Raw genomic sequence first — 19,024 nt, 5'->3', positions numbered from 1 at the left:
GACCCAAGAGTTAGAATGGGGTGAGTTATTAGATAAGATAGTGTAAATACTTGCATGGTAGGGTTTAAATTTCCCATCCTTCACATCTTGCTGTTAATTTGGGCAGTTCCGCTTCCAATGTGACTTTTCATGGCAATAGAAGCATTCAGCCTCTTTTGGGTCAGAAGAAGGAGTGACGAAACATTTCTTGGTTCCACTTGAAGAAGAGCCATCAAGGGTCCTAGCCTTGGTACCCTTCGAAGAGCTCTTCCTTTTCTTCCCTTGACCTTTCTTGATTCCCAAAATCGGGGTGGAGTTTGGAGTAGGAGTGCTAACAACCGACTTACCCTTAAGACCTGTTTTTGCGGTCTTAAGGAGTCCCTGAAGTTTGCTGAGTGTGACCTCTTCCTTATTCATGTGATATGTCATGCGGAATTGATCATAGCACGATGGTAAGGATTGCAAAATGATATTTATTGCAAGCTCCTCAGGGAAGTTCACATTAAGCTTCAGCAACCGATCCACATACCTTTGCATTTTCTGCATGTGGCTCATGACGGATTCTCGGTCTTTCATCATGGTTGTTATTATGGAGCAGATGATTTCATACCTCTTTTGCCGTGCACTTTGATGGTATCTTTCCATCAGATCTTGGCGCATTTCAAAAGGGTAGAAGTCCTCATAGGACTTTTGGAGTTCTACTGTCATGGTGGCCAACATGATGCTTGCCACTTTGGTAGCATCCCTTTCATGTGCCCGGAAGTCAGCGATCTCCTGGGGAGTTGTAGTGGTCTTATCAATCTCCTTAAGCTCCTTGTCGAGGACATATTCTTTGTCCTCGTAGTGGGTAATCATCATGATGTTTCTGATCCATTCATTGAAGTTGGATCCACGAAAGTTACCTTCCCACACAAGTTCCTAAGGGTAAAGGAGCCATTAGGATTAGAGTCAGAAGCAACATTGTTTGAAGACATCTGAAAGAACATAACAAGATTAGTTTACATATTAAGAGAGTCCTTAATAAAACACCCAAATGTAATACTAAGGCTAGGATCCAATCACAATATATTATAACTTAGAAGAGGTATGCCGTAATCCAAGCTATAACATATTTCAAAGGTAGGTGATACGATTCACCAATTTCGACCATAAAAAATGAAATATAAATATTAGGTTTTTAATTAGTTCTTAGAAATTCCAAGATTCTTTTGAGATTCAATGAACTTTTCAAATGCATGTTTCAATCTCGAGTGTGCCCTCCAAGTTTTGTGACTAGGATACCGAGGATCACAAAATGAGGTGTGAAGTAACCATGCAAATCACTTGGTACCCTTAAAGTTTATCACTCAATCGATGTGCCGGTAAACCACACACGCTCCACCAATAGTACTATAATAAACCTTAAGTCACCCTTTACCTACCTTGTTAAGTCCAAGTTAGTGTGTCGGTTAACCACACACGTTCCACCAACGACTTAAACAAAGTGTAAAGTGTAATTTCATGGATTAACACCTTATTCAAATTTTACCTAAAGTAACTATGATTGGGAATTTAATAAAAGCATTTAGTTACTTTATAATATTCATCATACTTTTAATAAGAATTTATAAGTACTTGTCCTACCCGTTCGGCTAAAGACCCTCCGTCGATCAGGGAAGCGGTGGGTAAGAGTGGACACCCATTAAGTTGCCATTTTATAGGCAACAACCATATACCCCCCTTATAGATCGGCTTCGTGAATGAGTCGTACTAGTGGTAAGACGACTTGATCTTATACATACATATATATATATATATATATATATATATATATATATATATGTTATTAACTTATAATATTATAAAGTATATGGGTTGAATTTTAACTTTTAAAATTCTAAGGGTTGGAACTAAAGTTTTAATCAAGACTTTACTTGTTCCAAAACTTGAGGACAAGTTTTGTAAACTTCCAAAACTTTTCATTTCTTATAACTTATGAATTAATTGAGTAACAAAAATGAAGACACTTCATTTTTTATAACTCTTGTGTTCTTTTAATGGTTTTAATAAAAGTGAGACTTTTGGTTTTCCATAACTTGAGGACAAGTTATGGACTCCATTAAAACACATTATGATCATGAATTAAAATACCATGAAGGTTACAAACAATTCCTATGATCATCTAATCTTCATAAGTTCAAGAACATGAAAATGAATACTTTTAGGAATCAAAAATTACCCTTAAAACTTTGTAATTTTGATAATTGCCATTGTAAATGGATTAGCATAAACATTACACCATCTAAAACAAGTTTCAAAACACCAAAACAGTTTAGCGTAATGTTTCTAGTCCATTTCCAGCAACAAATGTCGAAATTCTGAAAACTGTAGCTTCTACTCATCGAGTGCAAGAACAGACTCGACGAGTAGATTGCATTTGTTCATGGACTCGTCGAGTCCCCCCATGGACTCGGCGAGTTCATACGATCAGAAGACAGAAAATCGATTTTTTCAAGTAGTTTGCACAAAAATCAATAAACAAGCCTAGGCTCTGATACCACTGATGGGTTTTGAGCATTCTAACACTTCCTAAGTGTACATGCAACCCTAATAACCTTGGATCTATGTTTGTCTAATTATCATGCAAAGTTGAATTCCACGGTTATATTCCTATCTAGCATACATGGGGAACATTTTTATCTTGAATGAACGATAGAATAACATACCTTATTGTTGACTATGATCCTTGAAACCTTGTGAGTCTAGCACCCCAAGTGTGATGCCGCAAATGCTTCACACAACACCAAATGCAAATAAGTAAACTTTGAGAGAATCTTACACTTGCAAAATCGGCTCTAGCCCGCTTGTCTCTTAGTGTAGCCGATTTTGGGGAGAACGCCTTTGTTTATATAGTGTGTTGCATTAGGTAAACCCTAATGTAACATGACTCTTCATTTCATGATCCATGGGTTAACTCCATGGAGCATCCTATGGGTGGAACCCAACTTCATAGTCCATGGAGCCTCTTAGCCCACTATATAAGATATGGAAGATTTACATAATCTACCCATATATTTAATTAGTTATCTTTTGATCACTTAATTAATTCTAAATTAATTCTTGATCAAACTAATTAAATAATATTATTAATCTATTATAACTTATAGTATATTAATAAACCATAAGTGTTATTTCTCTCATTTTAGTTTATCCAATTGCATGGTGCCATGTAACCCAAATGGACCATGCCGGGTCGGGTCAGATACGTACCAAAAATAGTTATGGACTTAGACACATTATCCAACAGATAGTTCTTTTGACCAACATGTAGACTTGAGCATTTGGAGCATTCACATGGACCATTTGAGTTCAATGGAGAACTTGGAACTCAATGGAGCACTTGGGATTCATGGAAGATGTGATAAAGGAATGGATCATCTGAGAAGGAATAAGGAATGGATCTCTTAAAAAGGAATGGGCATGGAAATTGCAAGAAGACATCCACCGAATAATTTGGGAACCGATACTTGGAATGACATGATTGATTTGTTATGTTTGACCCCATAATATAGACGTCTGTCGGAAAAAAAGTGGTAGGGCGAAATTCTCGCACACAAGTGCACATGGTTGTAATTCATATGCTGAAAGAAGTCATTTAAAAGTAATATAATTTATTTGTATTATATAAAATTTTTATTAACACTTATATGGTTATATTTATTGTTTTTGGCTTATTATAGGATCAAAAAGGGCAGGAGTCACAACATATTGAGAGTTAGAAACAGATGCCCTGCAAAGAAGGCTCGGGTTTGTGTACATGTCGAGCGCAGAAAGATTGGGTAAGTACCGAACGAAATTCATACTTTGTTTGAATATGTGATTATTATTACAATTTTGTTTAAGGTATATTTCTATTATTTTAATGTTTTTATTTAGTTTTTAGTTTTAATTAATGTATGTTTATTGTTTTCTTTATTTTACGAAAAGATTCAACAAGAGTATACAAAAATAAAAAAAGTGGTCATGGAGGGCAGTTATATAAATGAGCTTTAACGTTTGACACTTGCCATCGGGACGAGACACTAACTTACTCACGATGTGGCATGGAAACCAACACCGAACATTAGTTTATTTCCAAATCAACGGGCTTCCAAATTCTTGCAATCTCAACACCAAAGTACGAATGATTCCTAATTTGTTGAATTAACCCGCCAAGTGCAAGAATACTTGCAACAAATGCAAAAAATGATGGGTTTTAGCCATAAGAACTTTCCTATGTGCGCATGCAAAACCCTAATGCTTGGATCTAGGTTTTCTAATTAAACATGCTTTGAATCCAAGACTTCTAATGGCTAATTAGGTTAAATAACAACAATGAAACAGATCTAGAACCATACCTTTGAGTTCCTTGTTGATCTTGTGGTCTTAGAGCTTCTAGAGTCACAAATGTCACTCCTCTAATGGCTTACAAACACCAATAGCAAGGAAGATGATTTAGGAGAGAGGAGAGGGGAGGAAATCGGCCAGGGTTCTCTTACTTTAGGTGAGGTGCCGATTTCCCTTAGCCATGGGGTCTATTTATACTTGTAGACTCCTTAAGGGTTACAACCTAAACCCTAATTGGATAATCTTCTCTTAAGGCTATCCAAATCCTTTCCATAGATAAGTCATGGACGAATTTAGCTATCCTTTAGCTTCTAGAATTCGTCCCTTGTATATCTATAAGGATTTATAGTCTAAAGCTTAACTATCAAACAATTGACAGTTTATACCCCTTTATTTAATTAACCTCTTTAAGTCACCAAATTAATTCTAATTAATTCTATGACTTATATTAATCAAATAACAATATATTATTCTTTATATTATTCTTATAATATATTAATAATATTTACTCTCTCTTAATAAATCATCCTATCAAGTTGCTATGGTGAAGGCAACCCAAAAGGACCATGCACAATCGGGTCAAATACTTGCCTAATATAGTTGCAGCCTTAGACACTATTCCAACAGTCTCCCACTTGGATAAGTCTAGTAACTATATGCACAAGTACAATTCGGTTTGCAATCGTAGCTCTCAAAGACGCTGTCAAACTCTGATCTAATCAATCTTGTCCTTTAGATAAGGGATCGTACAGTCCTCTGTTAGATATCATGCTGACAATCCTATGGAATGGTTAGTCAAGCATTTAGGTTTCTCGATCTCTGATTTATTTGACATAGAACTTAATTGAACACATCAATTCAGTTCTGACTGGGCCCGACACATAAGTCAAATCAAATCATCGAGCGGCCGAGATATCACTTTTACCTTCTTAGATAAAAGTTATAGATAAACTTCGACTTATATGCATTTACTTATTCATTAACCAACTATACACAACAATGCGTTTTATAACACCGAGTTACTGATGCGTTTTCGCATTATCAATGTACAATCAATTAACAAATAACAAACCATATATCTAGGTTTTAAGACTATATGATATTATCGTCTTGCGATCATCTTTTATATCGTATTCCATAAGGTGATTCCAACAAGTGCGGGTTTGTTCCAATGCTCAAAACTAGTTCATAAGCCCTCATGAACGTTGCAGCAACCCTTTGCTATGTCTAACACCATTTAGACAATCTACACACCAATTCATGACAATCTTCATTCATATCTACTTCCAACATATGAACGATTGTGGATAATTTGAACAATTCGATTATTCCTAATAAACTCAATTATTCTAGAAGTCAAAACATGCAAAATGAAACAATAGTTAAAAAATTAACATAAGACAATAATATTACTCATAAATAAAACTCATTTATTTAATCATCAAATATTAATTACATTTATCTATTACATGTTTATAATACTATCTAATCTATGCTAATATCATCCTTCAGCCTAATACTCCTAGCATGCTGCAAGTGCTTAACCCTACTCAGTACCTTCGTAAGTGGATCTGCTGGGTTATCTTCTGATGATATCCTCTTCACTACGAGTTGTCCTTTTTCTACACAATGTCTGATGAAGTGATATTTTCTGTCAATATGTCTTAATCTACCATGATCCCTCGGTTCCTTGGTCAAGGCAACCTCTCATTCGTTATCACAGAAAATCTCCATGGGCTCCTTTATGGTAGGTACAACTCCAAGATCACCGATGAAGTTCTTTAGCCATATTGCCTCCTTTGACGCTTCGCTCACTGCAATGTATTCTGATTTGCACGTTGAATCAGCTACGGTTTCCTGCTTGGAACTCTTCCATGTCACTGCTCCTCTATTTAGGGTAAAGACCCAGCCCGACTGCGAACGGTAGTTGTCCCTGTCGATCTGAAAACTGGCGTCACTATACCCTCGCACCTTCAAGTCATCACTCCCTCTGAGGACTAGGAACCATTCCTTCGTCCTCCGAAGGTACTTAAGGATGTTCTTTACCGCAATCCAATGTGCTCTGCCAGGATTCCCTTGATATCTGCTAACCATGCTCAAAGCGAAGGCTACACCAGGGCGAGTACAAGTCATAGCGTACATGATTGAGCCAACTGTGGAAGCGTATGGTACTCGGCTCATTTCTGCTATCACAGCTTCGGTACTCGGACTTTGAGTCTTACTCAACTTGGCATTACTTTGTATCGGTAATTCTCCCTTCTTCGAGTTTTCCATACTAAAACGTTTTAGTACCTTCTCTAAGTAAGTATTCTGACTAAGTCTAATTAGTCTCTTACTTCTTTCTCTTACTATCCTTATTCCCAAAATGTAAGAAGCCTCTCCGAGGTCCTTCATAGCGAAGCACTTCCCGAGCCAGGACTTAACCTCCTGCAGAGTCGGGATGTCATTTCCTATGAGTAATATGTCATCGACATATAGAACGAGAAAACTTACTATACTCCCACTGGCTTTGACATATACACAAGATTCGTCTTCGCTTCGTACAAATCCAAACTCTTTGACTTTCTCATCGAAGCAAAGATTCCATCTGCGAGACACTTGCTTAAGTCCATAAATGGACTTCTCAAGCTTACACACTCTATTCGGATGCTTCGGATCAACAAACCCCTCTGGCTGAGCCATGTAAACATCCTCAGCCAACTTCCCGTTAAGGAAAGCGGTCTTGAAATCCATTTGCCAAATCTCATAATCATGAAATGCGGCAATTGCTAGCATCACTCTAATAGATTTAATCTTCGCAACTGGTGAGAAGGTTTCATCATAGTCAACTCCAGGAGTTTGAGTAAAGCCCTTCGCAACCAATCGCGCTTTATATGTGTGCACGTTTCCATCCACGTCGGTCTTCTTCTTGAAGATCCATTTGCACCCAACGGTCTTACGTCCGGGCACATAATCAACCAAATTCCAAACTTGGTTATCATACATGGATTGGATCTCGCTATCCATTGCCTCTTTCCACTTCGCAGACTCCGGGCCTGCCATGGCTTCCTTATAGCTATTAGGTTCATCAAGATTTACTAGTGTACCATCACTAATATACGTGTCCCCTTCGGTAGTAATATAAAAACCTTAAAACTGGGGATGAACCCTAACTCTATCGGAATGTCTAAGAGGTAAGGACTCGTCAATCGGTTCAACCGGAGTTTCCTCCTTGGGTTGAGTGTCAGCGGTAGAGGTTCCTTCATCTATCGTCTCTTGAATCTCTTCAAGTTCGATTTGCCTCCCACTGTCTCCTTGGCTTATGAGTTCTCGCTCTCGGAAAACTCCTTTCCTCGCAACAAAGACAACATTGTCCTTTGGTCTATAGAAGATATATCCAAAGGATGTCTGCGGGTAGCCGATGAAAATACATCGCTCACTTCGAGGTTCGAGCTTGTCGTGAGTATCTCGTCTTACGAAAGCCTCGCAACCCCAAACCTTGATATGTGCCAACGAGGGAGCTTTCCCTGTCCACATCTCGTGAGGTGTTTTGGCAACCTTCTTAGTAGGGACTCGGTTAAGGATATGGGCGGCAGTCTCTAAGGCATACCCCCAAAAAGAGATAGGTAGTGAAGCACGACTCATCATAGAGAGAACCATATCCAATAAGGTTCGATTACGCCATTCTGCCACACCATTCAACTGCGGTGTCCTAGGAGGCGTCAATTGCGAAACTATTCCACACTCCTTGAGATAATCGTGGAATTAAAGACTTAGGTACTCTCCTCCTTGATCGGATCGAAGCATCTTGATTTTCCTGCCCAATTGATTCTCCACTTCATTCTTGAACTCTTTGAACTTTTTAAAGGTTTCTGACTTTTGCTTGATTAAATAGATATACCCATATCTACTATAATCATCGGTAAAAGTCACGTAGAAGCGGTTCCCATCCTTCGTGGTTGATCTAAACGGTCCACATACATCGGTATGTATTAGGTCCGATAGACCCTCACCCGTTTCACACGTACTCGTGAAGGGTGATTTAGTCATCTTTCCAAGTAAACAAGACTCGCATGTGTCATCTTCCCTAAGGTCGAATGACTCCAACACTCCATCCTTTTGGAGTTTGGCTATGTGTTTCTTGTTGACATGTCCAAGACGACAATGCCACAAGGATGCTTTATCCATACTAGTGGAAGAATCTATATTCAAAACATCATTTCCTAAGTTATCAACAATCATAACAGTTTCATATATTCCATTACATGGTATAGTTTCAAAGTAAAAGACACCATTTAGATAAGCCAAAATAGAACCATTCTCATTATTAAAAGAAAATCTAAATCCTTGTCTATATAAACCATGAAATGAAATGATGTTTCTAGCCATTTCTGGCGAATAGCAACAATTGTTCAAATCTAAACACAAATTATTCCTAAGCACTAAAGAATACACTCCAATCTTGGTCACAGGCGACGATCTTCTGTTTCCCATGATTAGATGGATCCTTCCTTGCTCCACATCTCTACTTCTTCTTAGTCCCTGCACATTAGAACAAATGTGATAACCACAACCGGTATCAAGAACCCAAGAAATAGCATGATTAGAATCGTTAGATTTAATTGTGTATATACCTGCGAAAGATGGCTTGATCTTTCCTTCTTTGATTGCTTGCAGGTACTCTGGGCAGCTTCTCTTCCAATGTCCTATCTTGTGGCAGTGGTGGCACTCTGCCTCCTTCGGGTTAGGACAGGGCTTAGCGGGATCAACTTTGGTCCCACTAGAAGAGGCACCATCTCGTGCTTTGACCTTGCGATAGTTCTTTGATGAAGCCTTCCTCTTCTTTCCCTTTCCTTGACTAATAGCCAAGACAGGAGCAGTAAGCGGATTGGGAGTAGGTGCAACAGACTTGTCTTTGAAGTTGCTCTCAGCGACCCTCAAGAGACCTTGGAGTTTGCTTAGGGTGACCTCTTCTTTGTTCATGTGGTAGGTCATTCTAAATTGGTTGTACATCAGAGGCAAAGAATGAAGCACCATGTCGATCGCCAAGTCTTCCCCGAAGTCAACATTTAACTTGCGAAGGCAGTCGACATACCTTTGCATCTTTTGCAGGTGCATGGTAAGAGATTCTCCATGACCCATCTTAGCGAAAATCATGTTGGTGAAAATCTCATCACACTCTTGTCTCGCGTTCTGGTGGTATCTCTCCAATAAGTCTTGATGCATCTCGTACGGGTACATGTCCTCGTAGGACTTTTGGAATTCGGAGTTCATGGTGGCAATCATGATGCAATGTACCTTCGTTGCATCTCGCTCATGAGTCTCAAAAGCGGTGATTTCGGCTGGAGTAGCGATTTCGGGGTTGATTTTCTCGAGCTTCTCATCGAGGACATACTCCTTATCCTCATAGCGAGCAATGGTGCGAATGTATCTTATCCATTCGCTAAAGTTCGTTCCATCAAAGGTGACCTTTTGGCAAAGGCTCATCAACGTGAAAGAACTAGCAGTAGCGTTGTTTGCGTTCGACATCTACAAAAGAAGAAAGGACAGAGATAGATTAGAATAAGAATCCCTAATCATCACCCAATAAGAAAAATTAGGGCTAGGATCCAACAATAACATTTACATACTAGAAAAGGGATGCCGTAATCTAACATGCAAATAAATTGAAGGTAAGTGAATGACGATTCACTAATTCTCCATCACAAAAACTTAACTATTAGTCTTAAGTGTATTGAGAATTCCTAGGTTCGAATGAGATTCATTGAAACTATTCAATGGCATGTTTAAATCTCGATATGCCCCTCTTGTTTGTGACTGGGATACCGAGGATCACAAAGCGGGTGTGAATTACCATGCAAATTCACATGGTGCCTTCATTGTAACGATCACCTATTCGATGTGCCGGTAAACCACACACGCTCCATCGAACTATGATAAACAATGAATCACCCTTTGCCACCTTTGCTTAGAACCAATTAGTGTGCTGGTAAACCACACACGCTCCACTAACTTCTTAGCAAGGGTGCAAAGTGTAATTTCATGGGATTGCATCAATTCACTTTTCCTAAAGTAACTAAGATTGGGAAATTTTAAAAAAGCGTAGTTACTTTGTATTACTTATTATACTTTTAATGAGACGATGAGGTTGCCATATCCTACCCGTTCGGCTAATGACCCTCCACCAATCAAGCAAGCGGTGGGTTTGAGTGTACACCCATTAAGCGTCATTTTATAGGCCACAACCTTATACCCACCTTATAGATCGGCTTCGTGAATGAGACCTACTAACGGTAAGACTAGCATTTAGTTATACATATATATATATATATATATATATATATATATATATATATATATATATATATATATATATTATTCTAGTAATATCATATTAGTATAGGGTTGTATTTTAAACCTTTTAAAATCTAGGGTTTGAAATTTAAGTTGTCTAAATTAAAACTTTTAATCACAAATATAAATTTCAAAACTTGAGGGCAAGTTTTAAACATTTAAAACATGGAGGATCAAATAACAAATAATTCCAATTAACAATTAATATCCTAATTATCTATATTTGATTTTATTCAAGATTTCTTTGAAAGATAATTACCAAAATAATTAAAATAATTAATTAATTATCATATAAGGAAATTAAATATTTTATTAGTTGATAAATACCTTTAACTAGATCAAGATAATAGTCATATATATCAAAAAATCGGATTTAGGTTGATCTATTACGATTAAGGTAAGTTTCCATAAGATAATTATGAAAAAATCCCGAATCTGGCCATTCCTAACGCCTGGACTCGCCGAGTGCACAAAGGGACTCGCCGAGTCAGGCCTACTCGCCGAGTCCACTTTTGAACTCGCCGAGTCCATGACTCAGAAACCAAAAAATCGAATTTTGCAGGTTTGTTTCAGTTAATCAAGCAACAATTTAAAGAAAACCAAGCTAGGCTCTGATACCACTGATGGGTTTTAGCCATAAGAACTTTCGTATGTGCGCATGCAAAACCCTAATGCTTGGATCTAGGCTTTCTAATTAAACATGCTTTGAATCCAAGACTTCTAATGGCTAATTAGGTTAAATAACAACATTGAAACAGATCTAGAACCATACCTTTGAGTTCCTTGTTGATCTTGTGGTGTTGGAGTTTCTAGAGTCACAAATGTCACTCCTATAATAGCTTACAAACACCAATAGCAAGGAAGATGATTTACGAGAGAGGAGAGGGGAGGAAATCGGCCAGGGTTCTCTTACTGTAGATGAGGTGCCGATTTCCCTTAGCCATGGGGTCTATTTATACTTGTAGACTCCTTAAGGGTTACAACGTAAACCCTAATTGAATAATCTTCTCTTAAGGCTATCCAAATCCTTTCCATAGATAAGTCATGGACGAATTTAGCTATCCTTTAGCTTCTAGAATTCGTCCCTTGTATATCTATAAGGATTTATAGTCTAAAGCTTAACTATCAAACAATTGACAGTTTATACCCCTTTATTTAATTAACCTCTTTAAGTCACCAAATTAATTCTAATTAATTCTATGACTTATATTAATCAAATAACAATATATTATTCTTTATATTATTCTTATAATATATTAATAATATTTACTCTCTCTTAATAAATCATCCTATCAAGTTGCTATGGTCCGATACCCGAAACCAAACCTGAACAGGTTCCCCATTATCGGTCGGTTTTCGAGTCTTCAAATAAATCGATTTTGGGTTTTGGGTCCGGGTCCGCTCCAGTTGATACGGGTTCGGACCCACTTTCTTCTCTAATTTGTTTTACTATTCAAACATTTGTTATAAACTATTTGTAAACTTGCTTAATTGTCACTAATAAAGCATCCTTGTCGACATTTGCAGATGTGCTGACAGAAGAAATAAACACATACATAGCATATTAATGTCATCAATAAATTTTTTTATCATATATTGTATCAAGCTACAATAAGAAAAAAAATGACATATATTTGTTTTAGTTCCATCCTTTAATGAACTGCCCACCTCCACTTGGAATATTATTTACAAAAAACCCCTCAGGTTTTACAAACCAGTAACAATGTTCAGGATCCGCATTTAAAATTAATATGTCAGAAATGGCTTTGTTAAGCAAATCTAAGCTCTGAAATTTTGAACCCCACCAGAAGTAAGCGTAAAAAAGAGTGTGACCACCAACCTTTTCACAAAAAGACCAGGAGTAATTTCCTACAAAAGGAATGGTATGATTCCCAAGATCATCATCACCTGATTTTATGTGAACAACAAGATCTTCACGGAGAGCACTAATAACGCTAACATTCCATTTTGTAGTAAACGGACATGAAAATGCTATTGAAGCAATTGGGTATGTTAAAATGATAAAGGCAAAAAAATTATGAATTGTAGAAGACCTCATGTTACTGAAGAGTTTTCTATTTTTTTTTTCATGCACACAAGTTCCCTCTATTTATTGTTGAAGATGTAGGCTTGCCTCAATGGAGTAACGGTTATTGCTAACAGAAGTTACAGGTTGGAAGTTATTATGGCAGTTACATAAGTTATGGCAGTTACATAAGTTTCTTAACATTCATGGTAGAAAGATGGCATTGCCGTTACATTGAAAGGGTGTGTCGTTTCAATGAAGGGAAGCGATGGTTTCATCCTATAACTATGTACTTACTCCTGATGTAATGTGCTTATCTATGTTGACTATGTGATTAATAAAGACTTTTTTTTGTTTCCCACAAGAATCTCTCTTTCCGTCTTCATGTTTTCAATGTACTACTAAAATATTTATGTGCATTTGAATCCTTAAATATCAATATCAATTACTCTGTGAATGTATGTTATTTCTTTACCTACAACTTTACGCAGGAGCGGTCCTACATTGGGGGCAGTGGGGGCAATTGCCCCCACAACAAAAAAAAATCATTAAATAATAGTTATTTTTTAAAAATTATATTTTAACCCTTCAACATTATATATTTTTACTCATCAAAAAAATTTGCCCCCCCTTAAAAAGTTATAAATTTTTTTTGCCCCCTCTTTGGAAAATTCTTGGGTCCGCCCCTGACTTCAGGTCACCATTCAACGGAAAGAAGCTAATAAACATATTGCCTTTTACGGGGAAACTTGAAGAAAGATCGATTCACATCTTTGATGTAAACTTAGTTTTGATCCATTTTGAGATTATATGTATGGAAATATGAAGAAAAACCTTGTTTTTTTTTTTTGGAAAAATTAACAATTAAAACCCAAGCTTTCTAATAGAAATGCCGAAGAAAATCACCTAATTTCATTATTTTGGCCCTTTTTAAGATGTGCAACAGATCATTGAGACGAAATTGTTAACTTTTCTAAAATAATTGGATTTTTCGATACATGTTTCCAAAATTTATATATAATATATAAACGTATTTTTATGTATTTTTTATGTATTTTAATATACATTTACGTATTTATCTACTTTTTAAATTTTTTTATATAGTTTTTTAACATTTTTTTAGTTTTTTTCCTTTTACTTTTTTTTATATATTTTAAATGTATTTATTGGATTTTTTATGTATTTATATGAATTTTTAAGTATTTTTACACATTTGTAAGTATTTTGGTATATTTTTCGTGCATTGATGTATTATTACGTATTTATATAAACTTATAAGTATTTTAACATACTTTTATGTATTTTGGTATGCTTTTCACGTATTTATATGAACTTTAAAGTATTTTAGGTAATTTTATGTATTTTGGTATGCTTTTCATGTATTTATATGAATTTTTAAATAATGCAGTTGACAGCTCCATCAGAATGTAAAAGCTACATAAAAGAACTTTTTTTTTTTAACTTTCCTACAATAAATTCCAATTATACACTAAAAGAATTGTCCCATGTGCCGACGACACAAGTCATCGCTACAAATATAGTTACGCCGACGACAAGGCGTCGGAGTTCACCTACTTTTGTTGTCAAACATTAGGTATCTATGCCGACGACTTGTCGACGTGGGAATGTAAAGTATTTACGTGGTCTTTCAAAACATATGCCAATGACATGTCGTAAGTATATTTTGCATAAATTATAATTTCCATTTATTTATCTTCGTCAGCATAGAACATGCCATTCCGCATGCACTCTATCCCAATTAGTCGCCAACACAAAAAAAAATTAATCATTTTTTTTATTTGCGAGAAATAGAATACGACAAAGTTTTCATGGTAAGTGCTTAGTTATAGATTGATAAAATGTTAAATTGTAAAAGTGCTTGATTAATAAGTGTTTAATATCATTTTTATTTTCATGAAAAGTGTTGAATTTGTTTTGTAAGTGAATGTTGAATGAACAGTTGCTATTGGTTTGAATTGTAAAGTATTTAATAGGACAGTGCCTAATATGTTTTTATTTTCATGGTAATATGGTTTGAAAATCCTTAATATTGTTACTGACTTAATTCCAATCGTTATTGAAACGACCCAAAAATACGACCCAAAAATTTCGTTTTTCAACATAACCAAAAACCATAATCTGAGTGTCATATCATAAACCATACATGATGTATCTCGAAATAATAATAAAAACACTGTGCGGAAAACTGTATCATATCCATGTCATATAAAAATCAAGAACCTAATCAACTCCCAGGATAAAAGCTGAAGCTGTGGTGTATACGATGCCATCATCCCGAGCTCTTCCCTCTACAAGCGGAAGTACCTGAAACCAAAACTGAAACTGTAAGCACGAAGCTTAGTGAGCTCCCCCAAATTACCACATACCATACAATAATATATATATCAAGCACATACTGGGGCCTTGCCCCCTCCATCGGACCGAAGTCCGAAGCTGACTGACTGGGACCTTGTTCCCTACATCGGACCGCAATCCGAAGCTCACATCAGACCGAAGTCCGAAGTTGACTGGGACCTTGTCCCCTACATCGAACCGGAGTCCGAAGCTGACATCGGACCGAAGTCCGAAGCTGACATCGGACCGAAGTCCGAAGCTGACTGGGACCTTGTCCCCTACATCGAACCGAAGTCCGAAGCTGACTGATCATAACATAAACGTATCACTTAACATGAACACACATAACCCTGTCTGAGCCACGAAGGCATCAAACATGCTAACTACTGCATCGGATAAAAATCCGGATACTACTGCTAGCTAAACGGGCCGACATTGTGGCCTTAGACCCGTTTCTACTGAAAAGGAACTCACCTCGTGAACTGGCTGCTGAGTGAATAACTCTGAGGGCTAACTGCTGCTGCTCCGGTATCTCCCCGGCTACAAGTCCATAAACACACTCAATCAAATACTAAACACTGCACTGGGTAAAATGACTCTTTTACCCTTGGCCAAAGTCAACTCTCGGTCAAAGTCAACCCACAGTTGACCTGACTCGTCGAGTTGGGCCGCCAACTCGCCGAGTCCCTATTCTCACTCCTCGACCCTACTCGCTGCTACTCGTCGAGTATGGCATCGACTCGACGAGTACTCATTCGATCCAAGAACTCTGACAATCTTCATCCGACTCGCCGAGTCATATGAACAACTCGACGAGTTGTTCTTGAGCTTAAGAAGATTGCCTTGGACTCGCCGAGTTATATGAACAACTCGCCGAGTCCCTCCATCACTGAGTCTACTCTCAACTCGCTGAGTCCACTCTCTAACTCACTGGATCCACTCGACACTGATAAAAATGAGGGAATCGGGAACTCGCGACCCAACTCGCCGAGTCGTTCTTCCCGACTCGCCGAGTTGCCGCCATGCAACTGATTTTTACTCGATTTTGTTTGAATCCAACACATACAATTGATAGATCTGAGTCCAATAAGCTGATTTACCACGTAAAGTTTCCAACTTTACGTGTACAACCTCATGAATAAGGGAAATAAGGCTAAAAGATGCACAAAATGGGTAGATCTATGGTTAATATGCAAAGTAACTCCAAAAAGGCAGTAGATCTGGGCTCTACAACACCCAATCATTCAGATCTAAAGATATCTCGACTTATTAAGGCATTCATGCAAACATAAGGCTTGGAACAAGCATCAACTAGATCCTAGGAGAGCTCTAATGGAGGTTTAAAGCATATAACAAGAGGGAAAAATCCGAAAATACCTCAAATAACTCAGATTTGCCCTTGGATCTTTGCACTACACCTCTTCTCCTTGCTCCTTTCTTTTTCTCCTTCTTCAAACCTTCACAAAATGGCACAAAACACTTAGCTCACACAAGGGTGTATTAGGGTTCTTTCTCACAGTGTTCTCAGGGTGAGGGAGGCGAGAATGGGGCTATAAGGTGACTTAAATAGTGGGCAACCCGGGGATTTAGGGTTCCACCCAGACGGATGGACTCGCCGAGTCAGGGATATGGACTCGCCGAGTCCCCGGCTCACACGTGCTCGAAGTCGCGACCCTACTCGGCGAGTCAGGCTATGAACTCGCCGAGTCCCTCTTGCAAAACTTCAAAATAAATACCAAGGAATTACCATACCGGACACGGGTCGTTACAATTCTCCCCCACTTATCTCAGACTTCATCCTCGAAGTCTGCTACGGCTGAATCTGCAAATAACTCTGGGTAGTGCTCCCTCATCTCCTCCTCAGCCTCCCACGTCCACTCAGACCCCTTCCGGTGCTGCCACTGCACCTTTACTAACTGAATTTCCTTGTTCCTCAAGGTCTTGGTCTTCCGGTCCAGAATTGCGACCGGTCTCTCAATATAATTCAGGCTGCTATCAACCTGAATATCCTCTAGGGGAACGACTACTGACTCATCCATCAGACACTTTCTCAACTGAGACACATGGAAAGTGTTGTGGATCTGACTAAGCTCCTCAGGAAGATCTAGCCGATAAGCAACCCGACCCACCCGGGCCAAAACCCTGAAAGGACCAATAAATCTGGGGCCCAACTTTCCCCTCTTCCGGAACCTGATGACACCCTTCCAAGGTGAGACCTTCAGAAGGACCATATCCCCCACCTGGAACTCCAAATCCGAACGCCTCCTATCAGCGTAGCTCTTCTGCCGACTCTGAGCAGTCTGCAGTCTACAACGGACCTGCTGGATCAACTCAGTCGTCTTGAGCACCACCTCCGTGCTCCCGATGACCCGCTGACCGACCTCGCCCCAACAAATCGGGGTCCTACACTTCCTCCCATACAGCATCTCAAAGGGAGGTCGATCAATGCTCGCATGATAACTGTTGTTATACGAGAATTCCGCTAACGGAAGATACGTATCCCAACTGCCACCGAAATCTAGGACACATGCCCTAAGCATGTCCTCGAGAGTCTGGATCGTCCTCTTGCTCTGCCCGTCCATCTGAGGGTGGAAAGCGGTGCTGAAAAGGAGACGAGTACCCATCTCGTCGTGGAACCGCTTCCAAAATCTGGATGTGAAACGAACATCTCGGTCTGACACCACCGATACCGGCACTCCATGACGTGCCACAATCTCACGCACATAGATATCGGCTAACTTCTCCGCCGATATACTCTCCTGGATCGGGATAAAATGGGCACTCTTCGTCAACCGATCCACTACTACCCATATCGAATCCACTCCACGTGCGGTCCGGGGAAGCTTGGTGACAAAATCCATGGTAATGTCCTCCCATTTCCACACGGGAATGTCTAACGGCTGCATCCTGCCGTGAGGTCTCTGGTGCTCCGCCTTGACCTTCCGGCAGGTCAGGCATCTCTCGACGTACCAGGCGACGTCCCGCTTCATGCAGGGCCACCAATAATCAGGTCGAAGATCTCGGTACATCTTCGTCGCCCCTGGGTGGATAGAAAACCGAGACTTATGAGCCTCATCCATCAACACTTTCCGTACTCCACCCCAGTACGGTACCCACACTCTCCCGTGAAGCGTCAGCAAACCACGACTATCATAATCAAACGAGGCTACTCGGCCCACGATCCTCTCACACTTCTGTCTCTCCTCCTTGAGACCCTCTACCTGAGCCTCCTTGATCCGCTCCAACAACGGAGTGATCACTGTCATCCTCAAACATAGATCCCTGATAGGGGCCGCCGACACCTTGCGACTCAGGGCATCGGCCACCACATTGGCCTTCCCTGGATGGTATAGGATCTCACAGTCGTAATCCTTTAGCACATCCAACCACCTCCTCTGCCTCATATTCAGACTCGGCTGATCCATAAGATACCTCAAACTCTTGTGATCCGTGTAAATAGTACAACGGACCCCATAAAGGTAATGCCTCCAAATCTTGAGGGCAAACACAACTGCCCCCAGCTCCAAATCATGGGTAGGATAATTAGCCTCATGAGGCTTCAACTGTCTCGAGGCATAAGCTATCACATGGCCTCGCTGCATCAGAACTGCTCCCAAACCTGTGATCGAGGCATCACAATAGACTACAAAGTCCTCTACTCCCTCTGGCAAGGTAAGGATCGGAGCCTCGCACAATCTCTGCCTGAGGGTCTCGAATGCTGTCTGCTGCTCCGGACCCCAACGAAATACCACTGACTTCTTGGTCAGTCGGGTGAGCGGCACTCCTATCTTGGAGAAATCCTGAATAAATCTCCGATAATACCCTGCCAACCCTAGGAAGCTCCGAATCTCAGATGGAGACTTCGGGACCTCCCACTGCATTACGGCCTCTATCTTGGCCGGATCTACCAGAATACCCTTCTGGTTGACGAGGTGACCAAGGAACTGCACCTCGCGCAACCAAAAC

The 19,024-nt window shown here is 39.3% G+C and overlaps 1 protein-coding gene across 1 annotated transcript; it reads right to left on the bottom strand.

Annotated features, from left to right (window-relative positions):
- Positions 1–12,316: 12,316 nt before the first annotated feature.
- LOC111904803 (S-protein homolog 5-like) lies at positions 12,317–12,736 on the bottom strand. The gene has a single exon (XM_023900521.1). The coding sequence runs from the start codon at positions 12,734–12,736 to the stop codon at positions 12,317–12,319; it is 420 nt and encodes a 139-aa protein (XP_023756289.1).
- Between the last annotated feature and the right edge of the window lie 6,288 nt (positions 12,737–19,024).

Source organism: Lactuca sativa, chromosome 5, assembly GCF_002870075.4.
Source record: "Lactuca sativa cultivar Salinas chromosome 5, Lsat_Salinas_v11, whole genome shotgun sequence".
NCBI classification, from domain to species: Eukaryota; Viridiplantae; Streptophyta; class Magnoliopsida; order Asterales; family Asteraceae; genus Lactuca; species Lactuca sativa.
The sequence above is the reverse complement of the archived record's forward strand: the minus strand, read 5'-3'. Positions and strand labels throughout refer to the sequence as shown.

What these genes read in the sequence shown, in the direction of transcription:
- LOC111904803 (XM_023900521.1), bottom strand. Translation starts at nt 12,736, where the DNA reads ATGAGGTCTTCTACAATTCATAATTTTTTTGCCTTTATCATTTTAACA.